The sequence below is a fragment of the Amblyraja radiata genome, chromosome 2, assembly GCF_010909765.2.
Source record: "Amblyraja radiata isolate CabotCenter1 chromosome 2, sAmbRad1.1.pri, whole genome shotgun sequence".
Classification (NCBI taxonomy): Eukaryota; Metazoa; Chordata; class Chondrichthyes; order Rajiformes; family Rajidae; genus Amblyraja; species Amblyraja radiata.
In genome coordinates, this window is record NC_045957.1 from 3,699,517 (window position 1) to 3,721,148 (window position 21,632).

At 45.6% G+C, this 21,632-nt stretch overlaps 1 protein-coding gene across 1 annotated transcript in view; it reads right to left on the reverse strand.

Moving 5' to 3' along the window:
* Positions 1 to 3,590: 3,590 nt before the first annotated feature.
* mindy4 (MINDY lysine 48 deubiquitinase 4) overlaps positions 3,591 to 21,632 on the reverse strand; it is a 204,321-nt gene continuing 186,279 nt past the window's right edge. Inside the window, exons 16-18 of the mRNA XM_033040703.1 lie at positions 14,694 to 14,874; positions 7,733 to 7,805; positions 3,591 to 6,874 (exon numbers count right to left, since the gene is read on the reverse strand). Coding sequence (XP_032896594.1) covers positions 6,826 to 6,874; positions 7,733 to 7,805; positions 14,694 to 14,874 — 303 coding nt within the window. The 3' untranslated portion in view covers positions 3,591 to 6,825. The remainder of the gene's footprint in view (positions 6,875 to 7,732; positions 7,806 to 14,693; positions 14,875 to 21,632) is intronic.

Genomic DNA, 21,632 nt, shown 5'->3' on the forward strand with positions numbered 1-21,632 from the left:
TCTGGACGAATTCGGGAGATCCTGGGATGGTGGACGCCCCAGATGGCGAGGCTGGGCCACCTGTACTGGCATGCTAAGGTCCAAATGGGCCGGCTTCAACCGAGCCACAGGCACAGTCCCTTGCCAGCCCACTATGTCCAACACAAAAGTCGTGAGCCCGTGCCTCAGCACCCGAAAGGGACCCTCATATGGGCGTTGCAAGGGCGACATGTGGTCATCGCGAGAGCCGACGGCACATGGAACTGAGCTACACCATGACAAAACATTGCGACAGGGGACAGGGCGCCGACCCTCGCCCGCAAACGGACCAACACAGATGACGGCGGTTCCAGGGACCCATCAGCGGCCGGAATAAATTCCCCGGGAACGGCGAGCGGAACGCCGTTGACCAACTCAGCTGATGAAAAAGCCAAATCTTCCTTCGGGGCGGTCCGAATCCTCAGCAAGACCCACAGCAACTTGTCCATCCATTCGGGACCCGTGAGGCGAGCCTTCAAGACGTCCTTAAGATGACGGTGAAACCGCTCCACCAACCCATTCGACTGGGGATGATATGCCATTGTGTGGTGGAGCTGTGTCCACAACAGGCGAGCCATTGTGGACCACAGTTCGGACGTGAACTGGGCAACCTGGTTGGATGAAATGTCCAGCGGCAATCCGAAACGGGCAATCCAATGGGCCAATAGGGAGTGAGCGCACGACAGGGCAGAAGCGTCCATGAGCGGGATGGCCTCCGGCCACAGAGTAAAATGGTCCACCACCATCAGCAGGTGCGAGATATCTCGGGACGGAGGCAGCGGCCCCACGATATCCACGTGAACATGGTTGAAGCACCGGCGAGACACTGCGAACTCTTGAACAGGTGCCCGGACGTGCCACTGCACCTTTGATGTTTGGCACGGAATGCACGCCCGGGCCCAACGACCAACTTGCTTCTGCAAACCATGCTACATGAACCGCGCAGCAACCATCGCCACCGTCGCCTGGATAGACAGGTTGGCCAATTCATGAATAACGTCGAAAATCCGACGGCGCCAAGCCACCGGAACAATAGGTCTGGGCTGCCCCGTGGACACATCGCACAGGATGGTAACGCCGGAGGGACTCATCGTCGAGCACCAAACCCGAGATCGCAGTTCAGTAGGCTGGCATCTCGTCCGCCAGCTGCGCAGCAGCCAAGGCGGAATAGTTTATGCCCGAGGCTACGTCGAGAACGGCTGCAATAGCTGGGCAGGACAAGGCGTCCGCGATCAGGTTACATTTTCCGGTGATGTGGTGGATGTCGGTGGTAATTTTGGATGGACGTAAGCTGTAAGCTGAAGCCGGGCGGACCAGGGTTCCGAAACCTTAGCGAAAGCGAAGGTGAGGGGCTTATGGTCGGTGAAAGCGATGAAGTCTCGGCCCTCCAGGAAATACCGAAAGTGCCGTATAGCCAAGTACAAGGCGAGAAGCTCCCGGTCAAACGTACTCCACTTTCTCTCCGCCGGGTTAAGTTGACGGCTGAAAAAGGCGAGAGGCCGCCAGGGACCGTCAAACGACTACTCCAACACGCCGCCGAGCGCGTAGTCCGAGGCATCTACGGTTAGGGCTGTGGGAGCATCGACCCGCAGATGCACCAGCATCGTCACCCGAGCCCACGCTTCCTTCATCCCTTCAAAAGTCGCCACGGCGGCATCGTCCCACTGCACATCCCGCTGCTTTCAGATTAACAACTAGAAGAGCGGCCGCATTATTCTTGCCGCCGCCCGCACTAATTGGTGGTAAAATGTGACCATCCCCACGAACTCCTGAAGGCCCCGCACTGTGGAAGGCCACGGGAATGGGCAAATGGCCTCGACCCTGTCCGGTAGAGGAACAGCACCGTGCTGTGTCACCCAGTGGCCCAGAAAGTCAATGGCATGGAGGCCGAACTGACATTTGTCAGGGTTGATTACCAGACAGTACCCGCTGAGGCGCTGGCAAAACAAACAAAGGTGGGCGCAATGCTCTTACCACGAGCAACTAGCCACGATGATGTCATCCATGTAGATGAACAGGAAGTCGAGCCCCCGACCCACGGTGTCCATCAGGCCTTGGAAGGCCTGCGCGGCGTTCTTGAGGCGGAAGGGCATGTGCAGGAACTAAAACAACCCGAAATGGGTGATTATCGCCATCTTCGGCACATCCTCCGATCGCACGGGGATCTGGTGGTAACCCCTGACTAGGTCGACTTTCGAAAAGAACTGAGCCCCGGCCAGATGGGCGGAGAAGTCTTGGATGTGGGGGATGGGATAACAATCTGCAATGGTGGCATTGTTCAGGCAGCGGTAATCGCCAGCGCTGGTGGTAGAAGCACCACATTCTTTTGCCAGCTTCTCCCGTAGCTATAGGCTCAGCGGAGCCGCTGGTGGGTGCAGACCTAGCCACACACTATCTTATAGGGGTGTATAAAATCATGAGAGAAATCTGAAGGGTAACTTTTTTACATAAAGTGTAGTGGGTCTGTGGAGTGACTTGCTGGGGGAGGTAGTTGAGGCAGGGATTATTGCAACATTTCAGAAACATTTGGACATGTACATGGATATGACAGGTTTGGAGGGATATGGGTCAAATGCAGCCAGGTGGGACTAACGTAGATGGGACTTGTTGGTTGGTGTGTGCAAGTTGGGCCGAAGGGCCCATTTCAATGCTATAAGACTATGGGGGAATTGCACATGCTGCTTTACAAAAGAAGATAAAGTGATTCAGTAACTCAGTGGGTCAGACAACATCTCTGAAGGACATGAATAGGCGATGTTTCAGGTCGGTCTCAACCCGAATCATCACCTATTCATGTCCTCCAGAGATGCTGCCTGACCGCTGGGTTATTCCTGCACTTTGTGTCTTTAAACTAACAACGTATCAACACCAGTCATAGGTGGAGAGTGAGCCTCAGATGAGTCTTATTCCTTTCACCTCAATGTCAGGAGCCACATTCACTGCAGAAAGTTGACCAGAAAGTCTCGGCCAGAGCTCCCAAAGTGGAACTGAAAGAAAACTCTGATTTCCCCCCCACAAGACATGTGGGCTTGTAGATTAATTGACCTGTGCAAAACTGCCCGTCATGGGAGTGGATGAGAAAGTGGTATAACATAGAATTGGTGTGAACAGGTGATCGATAGTTGGCGTGGAATCGATGGGCTGTAGAAGCCTGTTTCCATGCTGCATCTCTAAACTGAACTACACCGCATTTGCAGGTATATTATTGCTCAGATGATATGTTAAATATAACAATGTCTGTTCGCAGGTCAAAGATCGCAAGGCACTACTTGGAAGGACATAGAACGCTCCCTTGTGTTCTGGCCTATACAATCTGTCAATCTCGACCCGATACGCCGCCTATGTCTTTTCTCCAGAGATGCTGCCTGACCCGCTGAGTTACTCAAGCTTTTTGAGTCTCCCTCTGTATAAGCTGGTCCCATTGCTGGCTGGCATGGCTGATCCCTCATCACCAGTGCTTTAACCCAGTGTAATTCCACTCTCCTAGCAAGCCGGCAGCACAAAAGCTGTAAATTACACAACAGAGTCTTTGTCGCACGTCCAGCACAGTAAAAATAAGACATTTTCAAAAATTCTGATCAAAGTATAATCAAAGGTGCTTGTGAAATTACCGAATGAATAGTTTTTATAAAAGTATCCACGAGTTAACCCACAAGCACGGCACGGTGGTGGAAATGGCGGTCAGTTACTGCACACTTCAGCAGCCAACTTGCTGCCTGCACACTCGTTATTCTTGATACACAGGCGTGTCGCAATGAAACATTTGGTTAAGTACACATATTCAATGGATTAGAGCTCCATGCACTTAGCGAACATCTCATAGGAAGCACAAAGTCAAACAGCGGGGGAAGCAGCCAAGTAAGTGGCTTTTCCTCCGGTGCTTTTTGAAAGTGCTATTCAACTTATTATAACACAGATTTTGCAACGTTACATGTGTGTGAAGTGGCACAGGACTCCAGTGAATCGAGTTAAGTTAGTTTAGTCTTTTTGTTTAAACAAAATAGCTATTTAAGAAATCCACAGCATTCTTTTTACTGCACACACAAAACAATGCAAGAGCACAGTATTTCTCACTGCCTGGCTAGAGATAATAACCAGGAAGAAATGAATAGATAAACAGATCTTTACCTGAATGTACATTAGGTATGTTGATTCAACCAACCTAAAGCAATGGACACAGCCAAGCATTACCAAAGGATTAGTCACTCTCCAGCGGAATACATACTAGATTTGACTTATACTTGGACAACGGCTTAAATGCTTGGCTGCCACTTACAGAAAATAAAGTTTGAACTTAGTACGTATGCAAACATTTAAAGGTATATGTATCAAATTGAGAAAATATGTCAATTAGAAAGCTACCATGGTTTCTGTGAGTCATGGGTCATATCTAAAGGGATGTGCAGAAAGGATCTGCATATGCTGCTATATACCAAAGAAAGACACAAAGTACTGGAGTAACTCTGCGGGCCAGGCAACATCCCTGGAGAGAAAGGATGGGTGACGCGAAGGGTCCCGACCCGAAATGTCACCCATCCTTTTTCTCTGGAGATGTTGCCTGGACTCCAATACTTTGCGTGTTACTCCGAGAGTTACTCCAACACTTTGTGTCTGTCATATCTAAAGGGCTTCCCAACAGTAGACAAAAACACGGGGAACTGGAGGCAAAACTAGTTGGCACACAGGCAGGAGGGAGATTTTCTCATCCCCTGTGCCTCAGTTGTGCAGAGCAGCCTCGGTTCCTGACTAGAAACTGGCAGGACAGGTCCGTCTTGAAGGACAGTGCAGAAATTGGGATGGGAGACCAAAGATGCCAGCGGGTGGCTTCATTTAGGCCTTGGGTGGAATATGGTAGAGGTGATGAGTTAACTCCATGAAAGGGATCTCAGGGAAAGGAAAGATGAGAACAAACCTAATAAACCTAGCAGTGTAAGGACATGCTGAAGTCCCGTGACTGATGTACCAATTTGTACAGGAAAAATCCCACAGATAGAACTAAATGCACAGCCAATAACCTATTTTGGCCAAACTGGTTCGTAATGAACGCAAGCCAAGACAGGTTTTAAAGAGCCACTTTTTGAAAAGTTCCTGTGATTCTTTTCACTCACTTGTATTTCATGGATGGTTAGTTCTCAACCAGGATAAACTAAACACTACGAGATATACTGTCCAGCAGTTTGTGTAAAATTGGTGGATAGACACTTTCCTTAAAGCAGCATCATTATTGATATGGAGCAAAAATGATTGATATTGGGAACAATTTGTACAATGGGTCATATCTTGTTCTTAAAAATACTCGGACTCTTATGTAAACAAAAAGGTTAGGGTCTCCTGGCCATTTTTCCGGCAACCCCAAAAGTTAATTTACAAACTTTGTGTTTGTCTCCAGAGAGTATAAGAGACTATAAGAAGACCTTGTGGTAAAAGATGGTCCAAATAGGGTGGTCAAATTCCCATGATAAATTTGTGTTCACATTGCAGATACATGTAGAAGCAGCTTTTGAAATACTGTCAGTGAATGCATAGACTAACAGCTGTAATAAACCCTCACAGTGATCGGGTGGGGCTAATGGACTGGCTTGGCTCAGGTCAATAATGGCAACATCACCAATCCATGGTGGGACCACAGGAGGCCTGAAGCTCAAACTCAACATAAGTCTTCTCTGCCTCTCCTCATACCCGCAGCATTCACTCTGATGCTCCCGCCTGGCCTGCTTGTTACCGTTCTCCTTCCCCATCCCTGATACACCCACATCACCGTTCACAGACCGCTCAATGCCAGGAAGTGTACCTATGGACCACTGCAAGTGAGACGGTGTGCTTACCGTCCCCCACCCACGGTTGCAGCGCAGTGAGGTGGTGACGAGACAGACTCACCTGATTTAATGGAATGGCAAGTCTTGGAGTTGGGCCTGGGGTCTGCACTGACTGCTCCTCTTTACAACCTATGAACTCCACCTAAATAGATGGAAATCATCAGGAGCACGCCTCGCAATCTAGACTTATTTGAAGGACCCAAATTAAATGCCCCCTTGTTGCATTGAGCATTATTACATTCAGCAACAAAAGCACTATTATGGCCGCTGAGCAGATAAAGGCTTTGTGTTGTTGCTGAATTGACATCAAGGAACTGTGCTGAATTATTAAAGAACTTTATAGTCTCCCATTAAATCGGAGGCTCCTGATGAGTGGAGTAGATTCAAGGGGCCGAATGGTCTAATTCTGCTCCTATGACATGAGACTCAACACCAAATTGGTGTCCTTCACTTCTGCTAATTCCTAAAGTAAAATTAACTCAAGTACAACACTTTAAGGTTGCATCTGCTGAACCCAAGTCAACTTGGGAGAGAAACGTGGATGAAGGTATCGGCTTTGTATCCTCGTCACTCAAGGTACTGCCAAATTTGATTAGCGTTTCCCTGTGACCCCACGCAATATATGTATCATTGCTAATACACCTGAATTCCACTGCGTCTTATGTTAATGGTAGGTGGGAAGGTCTCCTATCCCAGGACATCTGATGTATTACCTTGGGGTGTAGTAAGACTATGGTTCTGGCATCTTGTCCATGGGACATGCTGGTGCCTGGCCTTCCCAAACGTACACCTTGGGGATATAATCGCCACCTCCCGCCCCCCAACCCTGGTCCATATTCGGAGGAAATGAGGGAAATTAATGGATGGAGGTGTTGTCGAGTGCCAACTCATGATCGACAAGGTGAAAGGCCTCTCCCGGCACCGAGGAAGCGAAGGTGTTGCAGCTGTGTGATTCCTACACAATTCACTTCTGACGTTGTGGTCCACTGCATTACAGGATGGGCTCCGATCCATTCCAATCTACAAACACTCCCTTCCACCTGGAGAAATATAAGGCACAGAAGACCAGTCTTTAACAAACAATCTCCTCCCTTACAGATGAATGCAATCTTGCCTTTCATTCGTGGGCATCTTGCTCTATTTCAGAGATACACCGTGGAAACAGGCCCTTCGGCCCATCGAGTCCACACCGACCAACAATCACCCCGTACACGAGCAGTATCCTACACTTACAATTCACAAAAGCCAATTAGCCTACAAACCGGTAAGTCTTTGGAATGTTCATGTTCTCCAGAGATGCAGCCTGACCGGTTGAGTTACTCCAGCACTTTGTGCCTTTTCTCATTCGTACAAAGCAGTTTTAGAAGTCTACAGAGGCCACATTGCCACTCCTCCGCAATTGTGGATTCACAGCAGATGCCCCAACTGCATGTGCACACAGGTACACAAATCATTTGCACTCGAGGGGCTGAGCAAGTTGAGCAGGCTGGGACTTTATTCCTTAGAGTATAGGAGAATGAGGGGTGATAATATAGAGGTGAATAAGATCATGAGAGGAATAGATACGGTAAATGCAGTCTCTTGCCCAGAGTAGAGGAATAGAGAACCAGAGGACATAGGCTTAAGGTGAGGCAGGAAAGATTTAATAGGAACCTGAGGGGTAACTTTTTTTTTACAGAAAGGGTGGTGGGTGTATGGAATGAGCTGCTGGAGGAGTTAGTTGGGGCAGGTACTATCGCAACGTTTAAGAAGTATTTGGACAGGTACATGAATAGGACAGGTTTAGAGGGATATGGGCCAAACGCAGGCAGGTGGGACTAGTGTAGCTGAGTCATGTTGGCCGGTGTGGGCAAGTTGGGCCGAAGGGCCTGTTTCATTGCTGTATGACTCCTACTCACTTGGTCCTGATGCACAGCTCTAATGGAGGAATTAAATCCTCTTCTCCTTCCAACGAACAGCTCTCCGATGCATCTGGAAGACAACAATGGGTGTAGGATTACAGTCACTCATTCTCTTGTGCTGGTTAAAAAACAAAATCAGTCTGGACAATCTGAAATAGATTCATGAGCACCCAAAAGGCAAAAATAACTTTCCCTTGACCCCTGCGGACTGGAGTAGCTTGGCTTTGCTCAAGCACAGGGTGGTTCATACTTATTGCCCATTTACTTTAGTTTAGTATTGTGTAGTTCATTATTGTCACGTGTACCAAGGTACAGTGTGATGCCTTTCCTGTCAAAAAAAAATTATACATGAATATAATCTAGTCTGAAGAAGGGATCCAACCCGAAACGTCACCTATTTCTTTTTTCCAGAGATACTGCCTGATCCACTGAGTTACTCCAGCATTGTGTATCTATCTTCAGTTTAAACCAGCATCTGTAGATCCTTACTGCACATGAATACAATCAATATGTGTAGAATAGTCGGCATTGACTTGGTGGGCTGAAAGGCCTGTTTATATGCTAAATCTAAACTAAACTAAACTAAACAAAGCCATCTAACTATGTTCTCCAGAGATGCTGCCTGACCCGCTGAGTTACTCCAGCACTGTGTCTCTCTTCTATTTTTGTTTCTGCACAATACATTTTGCATTTGGCTTCAGGGTTAGATGTTTCTTTGAAGAGCTTTGATTCCCTGAGAGTTAACCGTCAGTTTTCCATGTAATCAGGTGAAAAAACGTATTCAGGAAAGAAATGCGTAACAGAAGTGAAATCACAACATGTTCTCGTAAACAAAAGGCAGCTTCCTGAGAACAAACGATACTTCTACCAGAGGTTAGAGGCATTATTGTTTCTGGAACTCAGAATGCCGGCAGATAATTAGAACGCTAATTTTAAGCAGCAGGGACCTAAATCCATTGAAAGCCTGACCTGACATAACCAACAACTACTTGCAGGGAGTACAGAGAAGGCTCACCAGACCGATTCCTGGGATGTCAGGACTTTCATATGAAGAAAGACTGGATAGACTTGGCTTGTACTCGCTAGAATTTAGAAGATTGAGGGGGGATCTTATAGAAACTTACAAAATTCTTACGTGGTCGGACAGGCTAGATGCAGGAAGATTGTTCCCGATGTTGGGGAAGTCCAGAACAAGGGGACACAGTTTAAGGATAAGGGGGAAGTCTTTTAGGACCAAGATGAGAAAAACATTTTCACACTAGTTGAGGCCAGTTCATTGACTATATTTAAGAGTTAGATGTGGCCCTTGTGGCTAAAGGGATCAGGGGGTATGGAGAGAAGGCAGGTACAGGATACTGAGTTGGATGATCAGCCATGATCATATTGAATGGCGGTGCAGGCTCGAAGGGCCGAATGGCCTACTCCTGCACCTATTTTCTATGTTTCTATTTCAATGGCATCTTAAACACTCCAAGCCCATTCAGAGATCTAGATTGGAAACAGGCCCTTCGGCCCACCGTCTATGCAGACCATTGATTACCCTTTCACATTAACTGTATGTTATCCCACTTCCACATCCACTCCATACACACCAGAACAATTCGCAGCATCTCTGGAACTGATGCGCTACAATGCTTGGAACTATATTCTGCACTCTGTATCTTCCACTTTGCTCTACCTATTGTACAGGTTTGAGTACAATTTATGTATGGTATGTCTGATCTGTTTGGTTAGCAGGCAAAACAAAGCTTTTCACTGTACAATAATGAACCTAAACTAATTAACCTACAAACTCACACATCTTTGGGAGGTGGGAGGAAACCAGGAAGAAACCCACCATGGGGAGAAAGTACAAACTCCATGCAGACAGCACCCACAGTCAGGATCGAACTCTGGCGCTGTAAGGCAGCAACTCTACCAGCTGTGCTACGGTGCTGCCCTAGGTGGATCTTATGAAGTCGTCTAATGAGCTGAGTTTTGTGGAGGAATATGAAAAAGTGACGGATTCACCCAGAAGGTAGAGCAATAGATGTAGAGAAAGACCGAATTAATGACAGTGATATTACTGCACCTTGCAATGAATAAAGGCAAGGATAAGGACTCAAGACTGTTTAATTGTCAATGCATGTGATGGAAAGTGGGTGTGGTAACTGGAAATTAATTAGGTGGGCAGAACAAGCAGAAATAATGGGGTCTGCCAGGACTATTCTGTTTGTGGATTTTGGGGAGAAGGTAAAATCGGGCCATGCGGGGCTGGGGAACGATAAGGTTGGAGTGGAAATTAATTCTGCATGAACAAGCAGAAATGGAAATTAATTAGGTGGGGCATGAACAAGCAGAAATGGAAATTAATTAGGTGGGGTATGAACAAGCAGAAATGGAAATTAATTAGGCGGGGTATGAACAAGCAGAAATTTCTTTGAGATTGTTACTTGAGATTGTTACTATTTGTTTTTACTTCTAAATAGATACGGATCATGTGAAGGTAGAGAATAGTTTAGCTTAGCATTATGTAGCGATGTTACAAAACTTACCTTCAGCGGCGCTGCAGTTCTGCCACTGGCCGAGTGCGCGACTTTGGCGCCTTTGGAGTGGGGGGGTGGGGGTGGGGGTGGGCGGGGTTAAAATGCCGTTTTCTCCAGACTTCCTGGGGCTGCTAGCTGCTGATGAAAAATCGACCGGACTTCCGTTCTCGATATGTTTTTTTTTTTAAATCGCTGGACAATTTAATCGCTGGATTAAAATAAAAAGCTACTTGTAATGCCCTCAACGCCTACAACATGACGGATCTCAAGAACGGGACAAAACACGGGGTAAGTCGTATATTTTACATATAAACTTGCTTCTTGGGATGGCTTTAATCAAATTTCACGTTGCGAAAATATGAACCAGCAGTGTTTTTCCTGCCGATATGGGGTTCAAATTCACCGCAAATGCAACGTTCCAATCAATCGCGTTCGAGAAAAACCCACTCGCAAGATGATTTTTCGTTATTGTCTATCCATAGTTAATATTTTTCTACTAAATATCAGTTTTAGTTGCATGTATTGTGCAAAAAAATAAAAAACATTATTATATTGAGTGGATGTTTCTAGATTAAGTTATTGTAATTAAACATCAAATTTCTTCCATCTGACATATGAATTCATGACAATGAGATTTAAAAATCATGTTATATTGTGAATTCTTGTGTGAATGGGATTAGTTTGGTATTTTGATATTTAGGCTATTAAAAAAAAATATCCTTTTCTTAAGAAATGCAATCCACAGGACATTCTTAATGGGAAAGTAGTGGGCAGAAAGGCATGTCATGCATGGTTTGAAGAGCAAAAACTTGTAGTTTACAATGCCAAAATTGAAAAGTTGAGGAAAAACAAGGTGTACAGAGTTGCTTATTGGTTACAATCTGAGGAGTATGATGATGCTACTGATTATGATATGCCAATGTATCAGTTAGCAACTGATCTTCTCCAAAAAGACTTGGTTTATTGCTACAAATTGTAATTTATTTACCTATCTGTTACGGACTTACAGCATATAATACAATAATATTAAAGTTCTGATCTTGAAAATATCACATTTTTGAATTTTCAAGGCAGTCTGGGTGTTTATTACTATTTCCGTCACTACGGTCAATTTTGTAATTAGCTACAATTAGGTAATTAACTAATTATATGCTTTAATTTCAGGTCATCCAAGTAATATGTTTTATATTTGTTTCAGAATGCTTCAACCTATAATAACTGAAAATTTCATTCAGTTCTCTTAATTTTTAAGAAAGTTATGGGCTTTTGACTGTCCTCAATCACAGCTTTTGTGTTGTCAATGCAAAAGCAATAGGGAACAAGATGCTAATTTCCGAGTATGAAAATGGCCATAACTTTTTTAATACAGAAGATATGAATTAGATGTCAAATTAAACTTATTTGTATGCTTTATCTGATGGGATAAATTGCAGACTTGATTTCTAAAATCTCAACATTTTGTAACATTGCTACATTATGTTCAACATAGCCATTGTGGGCTGAAGGGCTTGTTCCTGTGCTATACTATTCTATGTTTGGATTACATAACAAGGTTTGTCGGTTAATTGGCCTCTGTAAATTGCCCCCAGTGGAGAGTAGATGTGAAAGTGGGATAACATAGAGCTAGTGGGAATGATCAGCGTGGACTGGCTGGGCCCATGTGCCTGTTACCCTGCTGTGTTCTTCAACTAAACATAAACTACATTTAATTTAAGTCAACTAGAGGACATAGTCCAGAGGACATATGTTTAAGGTGAAAAGGGAAAGATTTCATTGGAATCTGAGGGGTAACTTTTTCACACAGAGGGTGGTGGGTGTATGGAACGAGCTGCCAGAGGAGGTAGTTGAGCCAGGGACTATCCCAACATTTAAGAAACAGTTAGACAGGTACATGGATAGGAAAGGGTTGGATGGATATTGGCCAAATGCAGGCAGGTGGACTAGCGTAGATGGGACATGTTGGCCGGTATGGGCAGGTTGGGCCGAAGGGCCTGTTTCCACACTGAATCACTCTATCACACTATGTTAACAACATTGTCATCTAAATCACTAATACAGAAGGCAAACAACAGTGGACCCAGCACAGATCCCTGTGGCTCACCAATGACCACAGATGTAATCTGAACAGCAACACTCCATTACTGGCAGCTCCCCACACGCCCAACCTTTTCCACCAAGCAAATTTTGTATCCATTGGGTTTTCTTCACCTGGTTGTCATGTGGTCTAACCTTCCAGATGGGCTGAGGACAGGCTGCGGAGAGGTGGTCGGGCCACGCCGCTGAAAATGAAGATGAACCCGAGGGGGGGAGACGCCGAGAACAAAGAGTAACCAACATGACTCTAATGAGTACTGTTATAACTTTGTCGGCTCCAGAAACGTGACAACATTTTGTGTATTTTGTGTATTGTATGCAAAAGGAAAGAATGTCCCTGTTCCTTGGTACATGTGACAATAAAGCATCATCGAATCAAACTAGCTGACCATGTGAACGGCCTTGCTGAAGTTCCTGTCGACCACATCTACTGCCTTGCCCTTGTCAATCTCCTTTGTCACCTCTTCAAAAAACTCCATTTGTAAAACATGATTCCCTTGCACAAAGAGAGCATGCTGACCGGTTGCATCGTGGCTTGGTTCGGCAACCTGAGCGCCCTGAAGAGGAAAATACCACAAAAAGTAGTAAACACTGCCCAGTCCATCATCGGCTCTGACCTCCCTTCCATCGAGGGGATTTATCGCAGTCGTTGCCTCAAAAAGGCTGGCAGTATCATCAAGGACCCACACCATCCTGGCCACACACTCATCTCCCTGCTACCTTCAGGTAGAAGGTACAGGAGCCTGAAGACTGCAACAACCAGGTTCAGGAATAGCTACTTCCCCACAGCCATCAGGCTATTAAACCTGGCTCAGACAAAATTTTGATTATTAATAACCAATTATCTGTTATATGCACTTTATCATTTTATTTATTCATGTGTGTATATATTTATATTACGGTATATAGACACATTGATTTGTTTTGTAGTAAATGCCTACCATGTTCTGTGTGCTGAAGCAAAGCAAGAATTTCATTGTCCTATCAGGGACACATGACAATAAACTCACTTGAACTTGACTGTCTCTCATTTCCATCTGCTGATAGATCATGTCCCTCAGAATCCCCTCCTGTAACTTTTCCCCACCACTATCGTTGAGCTCACCAGCCTGTAGTTCTCTGGCTTGCCTTTACAGACCTTCTAAACTAAAGGCACAACATTACCCACTCTCCAGCCTTCCGATACCTCACCAGTGGATAAAAAAGATGCAATTATCTCCGCCAGGTCTCCTGTAATTTCTTCCCTACATTTCTAGTGTCCTAGTTTTAATGTACAACTCATGATGGTGCCTAAAATGTGGCACGCTGGCGGGGCGATGCCGAGGTGGTGGAGTGGGAGGATCGGTGCAGTGGGCACTGGAGGCCCTGCAGCAGCCTGGGGCTCCATTAGATGGGACGCCGTTCCACGTGGCCAAGCGTCGGGATCTGACGCGGCCTGCTGCGGCACGGAGTTGTGGAGCAACGGTAGAGGACACGGCCAGGACAACGTCTACAGTTCAGACCCAGTGCCGCCGCCAATACAGGGAGCTTATACGGCCATGTTAAGATTCTGACATTTTTTTATGACTCTGGACTTAAAGGGTACAAAATGGCGCCTGAATGATGGCGACTCTAGTGAACTGACTCAGTGTGGTCTATCTTACACTCTTGTACTTAGTATGATTGTGCTTAATATATGGTAGGATTGTCATTGAACTGTATGCAAGTAAAATGTCAATGTACTTAGGTACTTGATGGGCCGAATGGCCTAACTCTACTATCACTTATGACCTTATGACAGAAGGATGGTGTTGACCTGCCAATCAATCTCTCCTTACCTGGATCCACCTCTTGCTTGCTAGCTCATTCCATACCCTCGCTCCCCACCCTCCTTCCCCACCCTCCTTCACCTCACCTCTTTATATCAGGCAACCTCTACATCAATCTGACAAAGGGTCTCAATCCCAAACATTGTCTGTCAATATCCCTCCACAGATGCTGCCTGACCTGTTCCCCCAGCACTTTGTGTTTTGTGCTCAAGATTCCAGCATCTGATTAGAGATACAGCATGGAAATAGGCCCCTTCAGCCCACCGAGTCCAAGCCGACCCGCTCACACTAGTTCTATATTATCCCATTTTGGCACCTACTCCCTACACATCAGGAGCAATTTACAGGGTCAATTAACCTACAAACCCGCACGTCTTTGTGGGAGGAAACCCTTGCGGTCACAGGGAGAATGCGCAAACTCTTGGCTGACAACTCCCGAGGTCAGGACCGAACCTGGGTCTCCGGCGCCGTGAGGCAGTGGCTCTACCTTGTGTCTCCAACTAATCACGCACATGGGAATGGGTTACAAACCGATTGTTAGTCGGATTTCCTCCTGCTGATTTGCCAGTCCGTCATAGTAATATAGGTCGAATCTCCTCTCAATTTTCCAGTCGCTCAGTAGTTCCTTCTTCAGGCAAAACAAGATGCTGAAGTGGCTTTCACTGCACACTACCCAAATGGGAAACTTTGGCGTTTTCAGGAAGGATCCAACCTGGAAAAGATATCCATACTAGTTTTAGTTTTAGAGACACAGCGTGGAAACATCCGCTCAGCCCACTGAGTCCATGCCGACCATCGATCACCCGTACATTAGTTCTATCCTACATACAAGTGACAATTTTTACAGAAGCCAATTAACCCACAGACTCGCACGTCTTTGGAATGTGGGAGAAAACTGGAGCAACCGGAGAAAAACCACGCGGTCACAGGGAAAACATACAAACTCCGTATAGACAGCACCCGTAGCCAGGAAGGAACCCGGATCTCTGGCGCTGTAAGGCAGCAACTCTACCGCTGCGCCATTGTGTCACCCTAATATTCTTGGCATTAAATGTAAAAATGGCATTTACTGACATTTAGAGTCATAGACCCATTTAGCATGTGATATCATAGAATCATAGAAAGTAGGTGCGAGAGTAGACCACCAGGTCCGTCGAGCCCGCACCGCCATTCACTCATGGCTGAACACTAAACAGACACACTTACCCACAAACAGTAGACACAAGACACAGAACACAAGACACTACCCTCCCCTTTATACCGCTATCACCCCTCTCCACCCCAAGAACCGCGTGATCTCCTGGGGGAGGCAAAAAACCGGATAAAAACCCAGGTCCAATTCGGGAAAAAAATCCGGGAAATTCCTCTCCGACCCCAATCCAGGCGATCGACACTTGTCCAGGAGATCACTCAGGTCTACTATACTAACCATACCTAGGTCCATATCCCTGCCCTCTCCCCGTAGCCCCTTATCCCCTTGGCAGCTAAAAAACCATCTATTTTTGACTTAAATATATTTAACGTTTCTGCTTCCACTGCTCCCTGGGGCAGTGAATTCCACAAACTAACCACCCTCTGGGTGAAGAAGTTCTTCCTCATCTCAGTTTTAAAAGAGCCCCCCCTCACTCTGCAACTATGTCCCCTAGTTCTAGCCTCCCCGATCATTGGGAACATCCTCGGTGCATCCACCCGATCAAGGCCCCTCACGATCTTATACGTTTCAATGAGATCGCCTCTCATTCTTCTAAACTCCAAAGAGTAGAGTCCCAGCTTACTTAACCTTTCCTCATATGTCAATCCCCTCATTGCAGGAATTAATCTTGTAAACCTTCGCTGCACTGCCTCCAGGGCTAGTACATCCTTTCTTAAGTATGGACCCCAGAACTGTACACAGTATTCCAAATGTGGTCTCACTAATACCGTGTACAGCTGCAGCAAGACCTCCGTGTTTTTATACTCAATCCCCCTAGCAATAAAGGCCAAAACTCCATTGGCCTTCCTGATTGCTTGCTGCACCTGCATACTGACTTTTAGTGATTCATGTACTAATACCCCTAGATCCCTTTGCGTTGCATTACAACGCAGCTCCTCCTCATTTAGAAAATAACTTGCCCTATCATTTTTTTCCCCAAAGTGAATGACTTCACATTTATTAGTATTAAATTTCATCTGCCAAGTTGTTGCCCACTCACCTAGCTTATCTATATCCTTTTGCAGACTCTTCCTATCCTCCTCATCCCCTACTTTCCCTCCCATTTTCGTATCGTCCGCAAATTTTGATATATTACACTTGGTTCCCTCCTCCAAATCATTTATATAAATTGTGAACAACTGTGGTCCCAGCACCGACCCTTGCGGAACCCCGCTAGTTACCGGTTGCCATCCCGAGTATGAACCATTTATCCCCACTCTCTGCTTCCTATTCGTTAGCCAATCCTCTACCCATGCTAATATATTACCCCCAATCCCACAATTTTTTATTTTTAGCAATAGTCTCTTATGTGGCACCTTGTCAAAAGCCTTTTGGAAGTCCAAGTATACCACATCCACCGGTTCCCCTTTATCCACTCGGCTTGTTACTTCCTCAAAGAATTCGAGCAGATTCGTTAAACACGACTTCCCCTTCACAAAACCATGCTGGTTCTGTCTGATGAAGTCATGTTTATCCAAGTGGCCCGTTAGTGATTCTTTAATAATTGTCTCCAACATTCTACCCACCACCGATGTTAGACTAACCGGTCTATAGTTACCCGCCTTCTGTTTACTTCCTTTTTTAAATATAGGTGTTACATTGGCCATTTTCCAATCCACTGGGACCGTTCCTGCCTCCAGGGAGTTTTGGAAAATTATCACCAATGCATCCACAATCCCCACTGCTATCTCCCTCAAGACCCTTGGATGTAATCCATCAGGTCCAGGGGATTTATCCTCCTTCAGTCCCATTAATTTCCCTAATACCACCTCCTTGGTGATCTTAATAGTATTTAGCTCCTCCATTCCTACCGCCTCCTGTTTATCCAGCGTTGGAATATTTTTTGTGTCTTCTATGGTGAAGACTGATACAAAATACTCGTTTAATGCCTTTGCCATTTCCATGTTCCCCACCAACAACTCTCCAGTCTCACCCTCCAATGGACCAACGTTCACCTTAACCACCCTTTTTCTTCTTATATAGCTATAAAAACTCTTACTATTAGTTTTTATGTTGTTCGCTAAATTCCTTTCATAGCCTATTTTCCCCGTCTTAATTAATCTCTTAGTTACTTTTTGCTGACCTTTAAATGCTTCCCAATCCTCTACCCTCCCACTACCTCTGGCTACCTTGTATGCCCTTGCCTTCAGCCGAATACTATCCTTTATAGCTTTACTGAGCCATGGCTGACTGTTCTTACCCTTACCCCTTTTTTTCTTCATAGGAATAAATTTATCTTGAAGGTTATACAGTAGACCTTTAAACGTACACCACTGCTCATGTACCGTCTGATTCTTGAGTCTGCTATCCCAGTCAACTTTGATCAGCTCAGTCCTCATACCTTCATAATCCCCCTTATTTAGACTAAGCACCCTAGCCTGAGTTTCAACCTGCTCCCCTTCTATCTGAATATGGAATTCGACCATATTGTGGTCACTTGTTCCCAACGAGTCCCTAACTATGACATTTTTAATTAATCCTGCTTCATTACACAGGACCAGATCTAAGATTGCCTCCCCCCTTGTCGATATGAATCAAGTGTAGAGATACCTGTTTGAGCCTGCCCTGCCATTCAATAAGACTGGTTATAACCTAAACTATATATGTGTCTTCGTCCTAGGGTAAGGGAATCAAGAAGCAGAGGGCATAGGTTTAATGTGAGCGGGGAAAAGATCTAATGCGGCCATGACCTGAGCGGCCATGTTTTCACACAGAAGATGGTGAGTACATGGAACGAGCTGCCAGAGAAGGTATCTGAGGCAGATACAACTTATAAAGACATTTGGACATGGATCGAAACGGTTTAGAGGGATGTGGGCCAAACGCAGGCAAATCGGACTACAGTGGATGGGACGTGGGAATCAAGAACCAGGGGACATACGTTTAAGGTGAGAGGGGAAAGATTTAATAGGAAGCTGAGGGGCAACTTTTAATAAGGAGGGTGGTGGATGTATGGGACAAGCTGCCAGAGGAAGTGGGCAGGTACAACTTTTAAGGACATTTGGACAGATACATGGATAGATGTGTTTCGAGGCATATGTGCCAAACGTGGGCTGGTGGGACTAGTGTAGATGGGGTATATATTGGATGGCATGGGCAAGTTGGGCCGAAGGGCTTATTTTCTGTGCTGTATTTACCTAAGTGCCTACGTTTTTTTATTTGCCCAAGTTCAACAATATCCCCATCCACCCAGTAACCTTTCACTCACTCGCTTACAACAAACAAATTACATGTTCTATCTTAAATGATGATCTAAGATCCCTGAAATAAAGTGGACAGTTCTTGTAACACTGCTGTTCGTGGGATATTGCTGTGTGCAGATGGAAGGTCAGATCTGACAGAAATGTCACCACACGTTGCCACGGGACACCTTCATGGGTTGTAAAGTGCTTTGGGACAACCTGAAAGAAGCAGTGGACACGTCGCTCAGTCTCCCTTTCAAGGTCAAGTCTGCATTGTGTATTCAACATGCTGATCTTCAGTCTAATTCCCACTGCCGGGCATGTCTTGTGGCTTACTCCAACATAACCATTACCCAGTTTATGAGAAACTTGGCACCCAACTCATTTACAATACCACATAAAATCGCATAAATATAGTGCTTTATTGAGGAAAATATAGCTTCAAATTGCCATCTGCCACCTTCTTCAGCCTTCTCATTTTCCAGCACGACTATATTTTTTGCTCTCTACCCTCAGCAGGCATTGCTCCTACACGTAACATTTCAGTGACATCGGCAACTGCAACCATTGACTGTTATGAACACTAACAACTGATATGTCCTTCCTTTTGGCAGGCAATGTTTAATAGACAAGTAGAAAATTGCTTTAAGTGCGGTTTTAAGTTTAGCTTAGATACAGCGTGGAAACGGGCCCTTAGACTCACCGAGTCCACGCCGACCATCAATTAGTTCTATGTTATCCCACTTTTTTTTACAACAATTCACACTAGTTCTATGTTATGCCACTTTTTCTTCCACTCCCTACACACTCGGGGCAATTTACAGAGGGCCAATTTACCTACAAACCTGCACGTCTTTGGGATGCAGGAGGAGACCAGAGCATCTGGAGGAAACCCACAGTCACAGGAAGAACGGGCAAACTCCACACAGACAGCACCCAAAGTCAGGATTAAACCCGGGTCTCTGTTGCTGTGAGGCAGCGGCTCTACCTGCTACGCAGTCTCCCTCAAACTAGAAAGTGATTAGCTTACAGAACGTTTATAAGATATTGGGACAGCGCAGTGGCTGCTGGCTCAAGGCTCCAATGTTGAGCCTTCATTCAATGTTGACCGTCAGTTCTGTCCGTGTGAAGTTTGCATGATTTCCCTATGACCACTTAGGTTCACTCCGGGTGCTCTGGTTTCCTCCCACATCTCAAAGATGTGCGGGTCAGTAGGCTTATTGGCATCTGTAAATTGCCACCAGTGTGTAGATGAGTAGTGGCATTTGATTTGGGGGTTGGCAGTCGGGTTAGGGGAAGTTGAGTTGATGGGAATGTGGGGAGATTAAACTGGAAACGACACAATGTGCTGGAGTAACTCAGTGGGTCAGGCAGCATCTCTGGGGGAAATGGGTAGGTGACGTTTCTTCAGATAGGTAGGACTTTTCTTCAGACTAATTGTTGGGGGGAGCGAGGGGAAGAAAGCTGGAAGAGAGGAGGGGTAGGACAATGCCTGGTAGGTAATAGATTGATACGTCAGAGTGGATGGTTGACAAAGGTCAGAGATGAAAAGACAGTAGGTGTTAGACAAAAGGATTGAAGAGTTACGAATAGTGAAGCTAGAGGAAGGAATGTAAGAAGGGGAGGGGTGGGGGGATAGAAATAGGCATGAGTCCAGGTGGGGCAAGAAGGGAAGAAGGGGGGGGGGGGGGGGATAATAAACTGTAGTTTGGCAGGATCAGTGTAAAACTGGATTGTTGATGGTTGGCATTAATCAGGTGAGTTTAAAGAGATACAAGAAATAGCAGATGCTGGAACCTTGTGCAAAAGACAAAATGCTGGAGGAACAGTGGGTCAGGCAGTATTTGTGGAGGGAAATGAACAATGTTTTGAATCGGGACCCTTCTTCAGACTGATCAGACTGAAGAAGGGTACTGACCAAAAACATCGTCTGTCAATGCCCTCCATTAATGCTGCCTGTCCTGCTGAGTTCCTCCAGCACTTTGTATGTTACTGGGTGCGTTGAAGTGTCCGTTTCTGTGCAGTGTGATTTTATGACACTATATCAGTGCACCAAGCAATGTCCATTGATGGAATTCAACTCTAGACATTAAATTGAGCAACCTCCATGTTAGAATTCTCATCCTCAATTTCACACGGATACTTTGATGATATTGGTATTGATATTGATTTATTATTGTCACATGAATCGAGATACAATTGAAAACTGCCTCATTTCTCGCAAATTCTGTAACCAAACCGAGATATCAGCCCTGAATCTTGATCTTTTGCACATCCTCAATTTTTATCACTGGCAGCTAGATCGTGGCATGAAACGTTGCTTGATAATGCTCCTGTAAAATGCCTTCAGGGTAAAAAAAACAACAATATAAATTTAAGTTAGAATCACAGAATCTGTGATTCCACCTGTCCCTATACCTCTCCCCTCGACTCCGTTCAAGGACCCCGATGGTCTTTTCAGGTGAGGCAGAGGTTCACTTGCACCTCCTCCAACCTCATCTACTGTATCCACTGTTCCAGGTGCGGACTCCTATATATCAGTGAGACCAGGCGTAGGCTCGGCGATTGTTTCGCTGAACACTTTCGTTCAGTCCGCCTAAACCTACATGATCTCCCGTTTACTCAATACTTTAAATCCCCCTCCCATTCCCACGCAGACCTTTCTGTCCTGGGCCTCCTCCATTGTCAGAATGTGGCCCAGAATAAATTGGAGAAACAGCACCTCATATTTCGCTTGGACAGCTCACACCCCAACGGTATGAACATTCTCTAACTTCAAATAACTTCTCTAACTTCAAATAACCCTTGCATTACCTCTCTCCATCCCTCCCCCTCCCCAGTTCTCCGGCCAGTCTTACTGTCTCCAACTACATTTTATCTCTGCTTGCTTTGTTGCTACCTTTCCCAGCTAACAATGATCTATTCTATATTTTCCTTAATCTCATTCCCTTTGTCCTATTTTCACACCTTACACTTCTTTATTTATGTATCTCCCTCTCCCCTGACATCAGTCTGAAGAAGGGTCTCGATCTCTTTAAATGTGTCACCCCCCCTCCCGTTAGTCCCTAGAAAATTGTGGCGCCTAGTCCAGAGGCA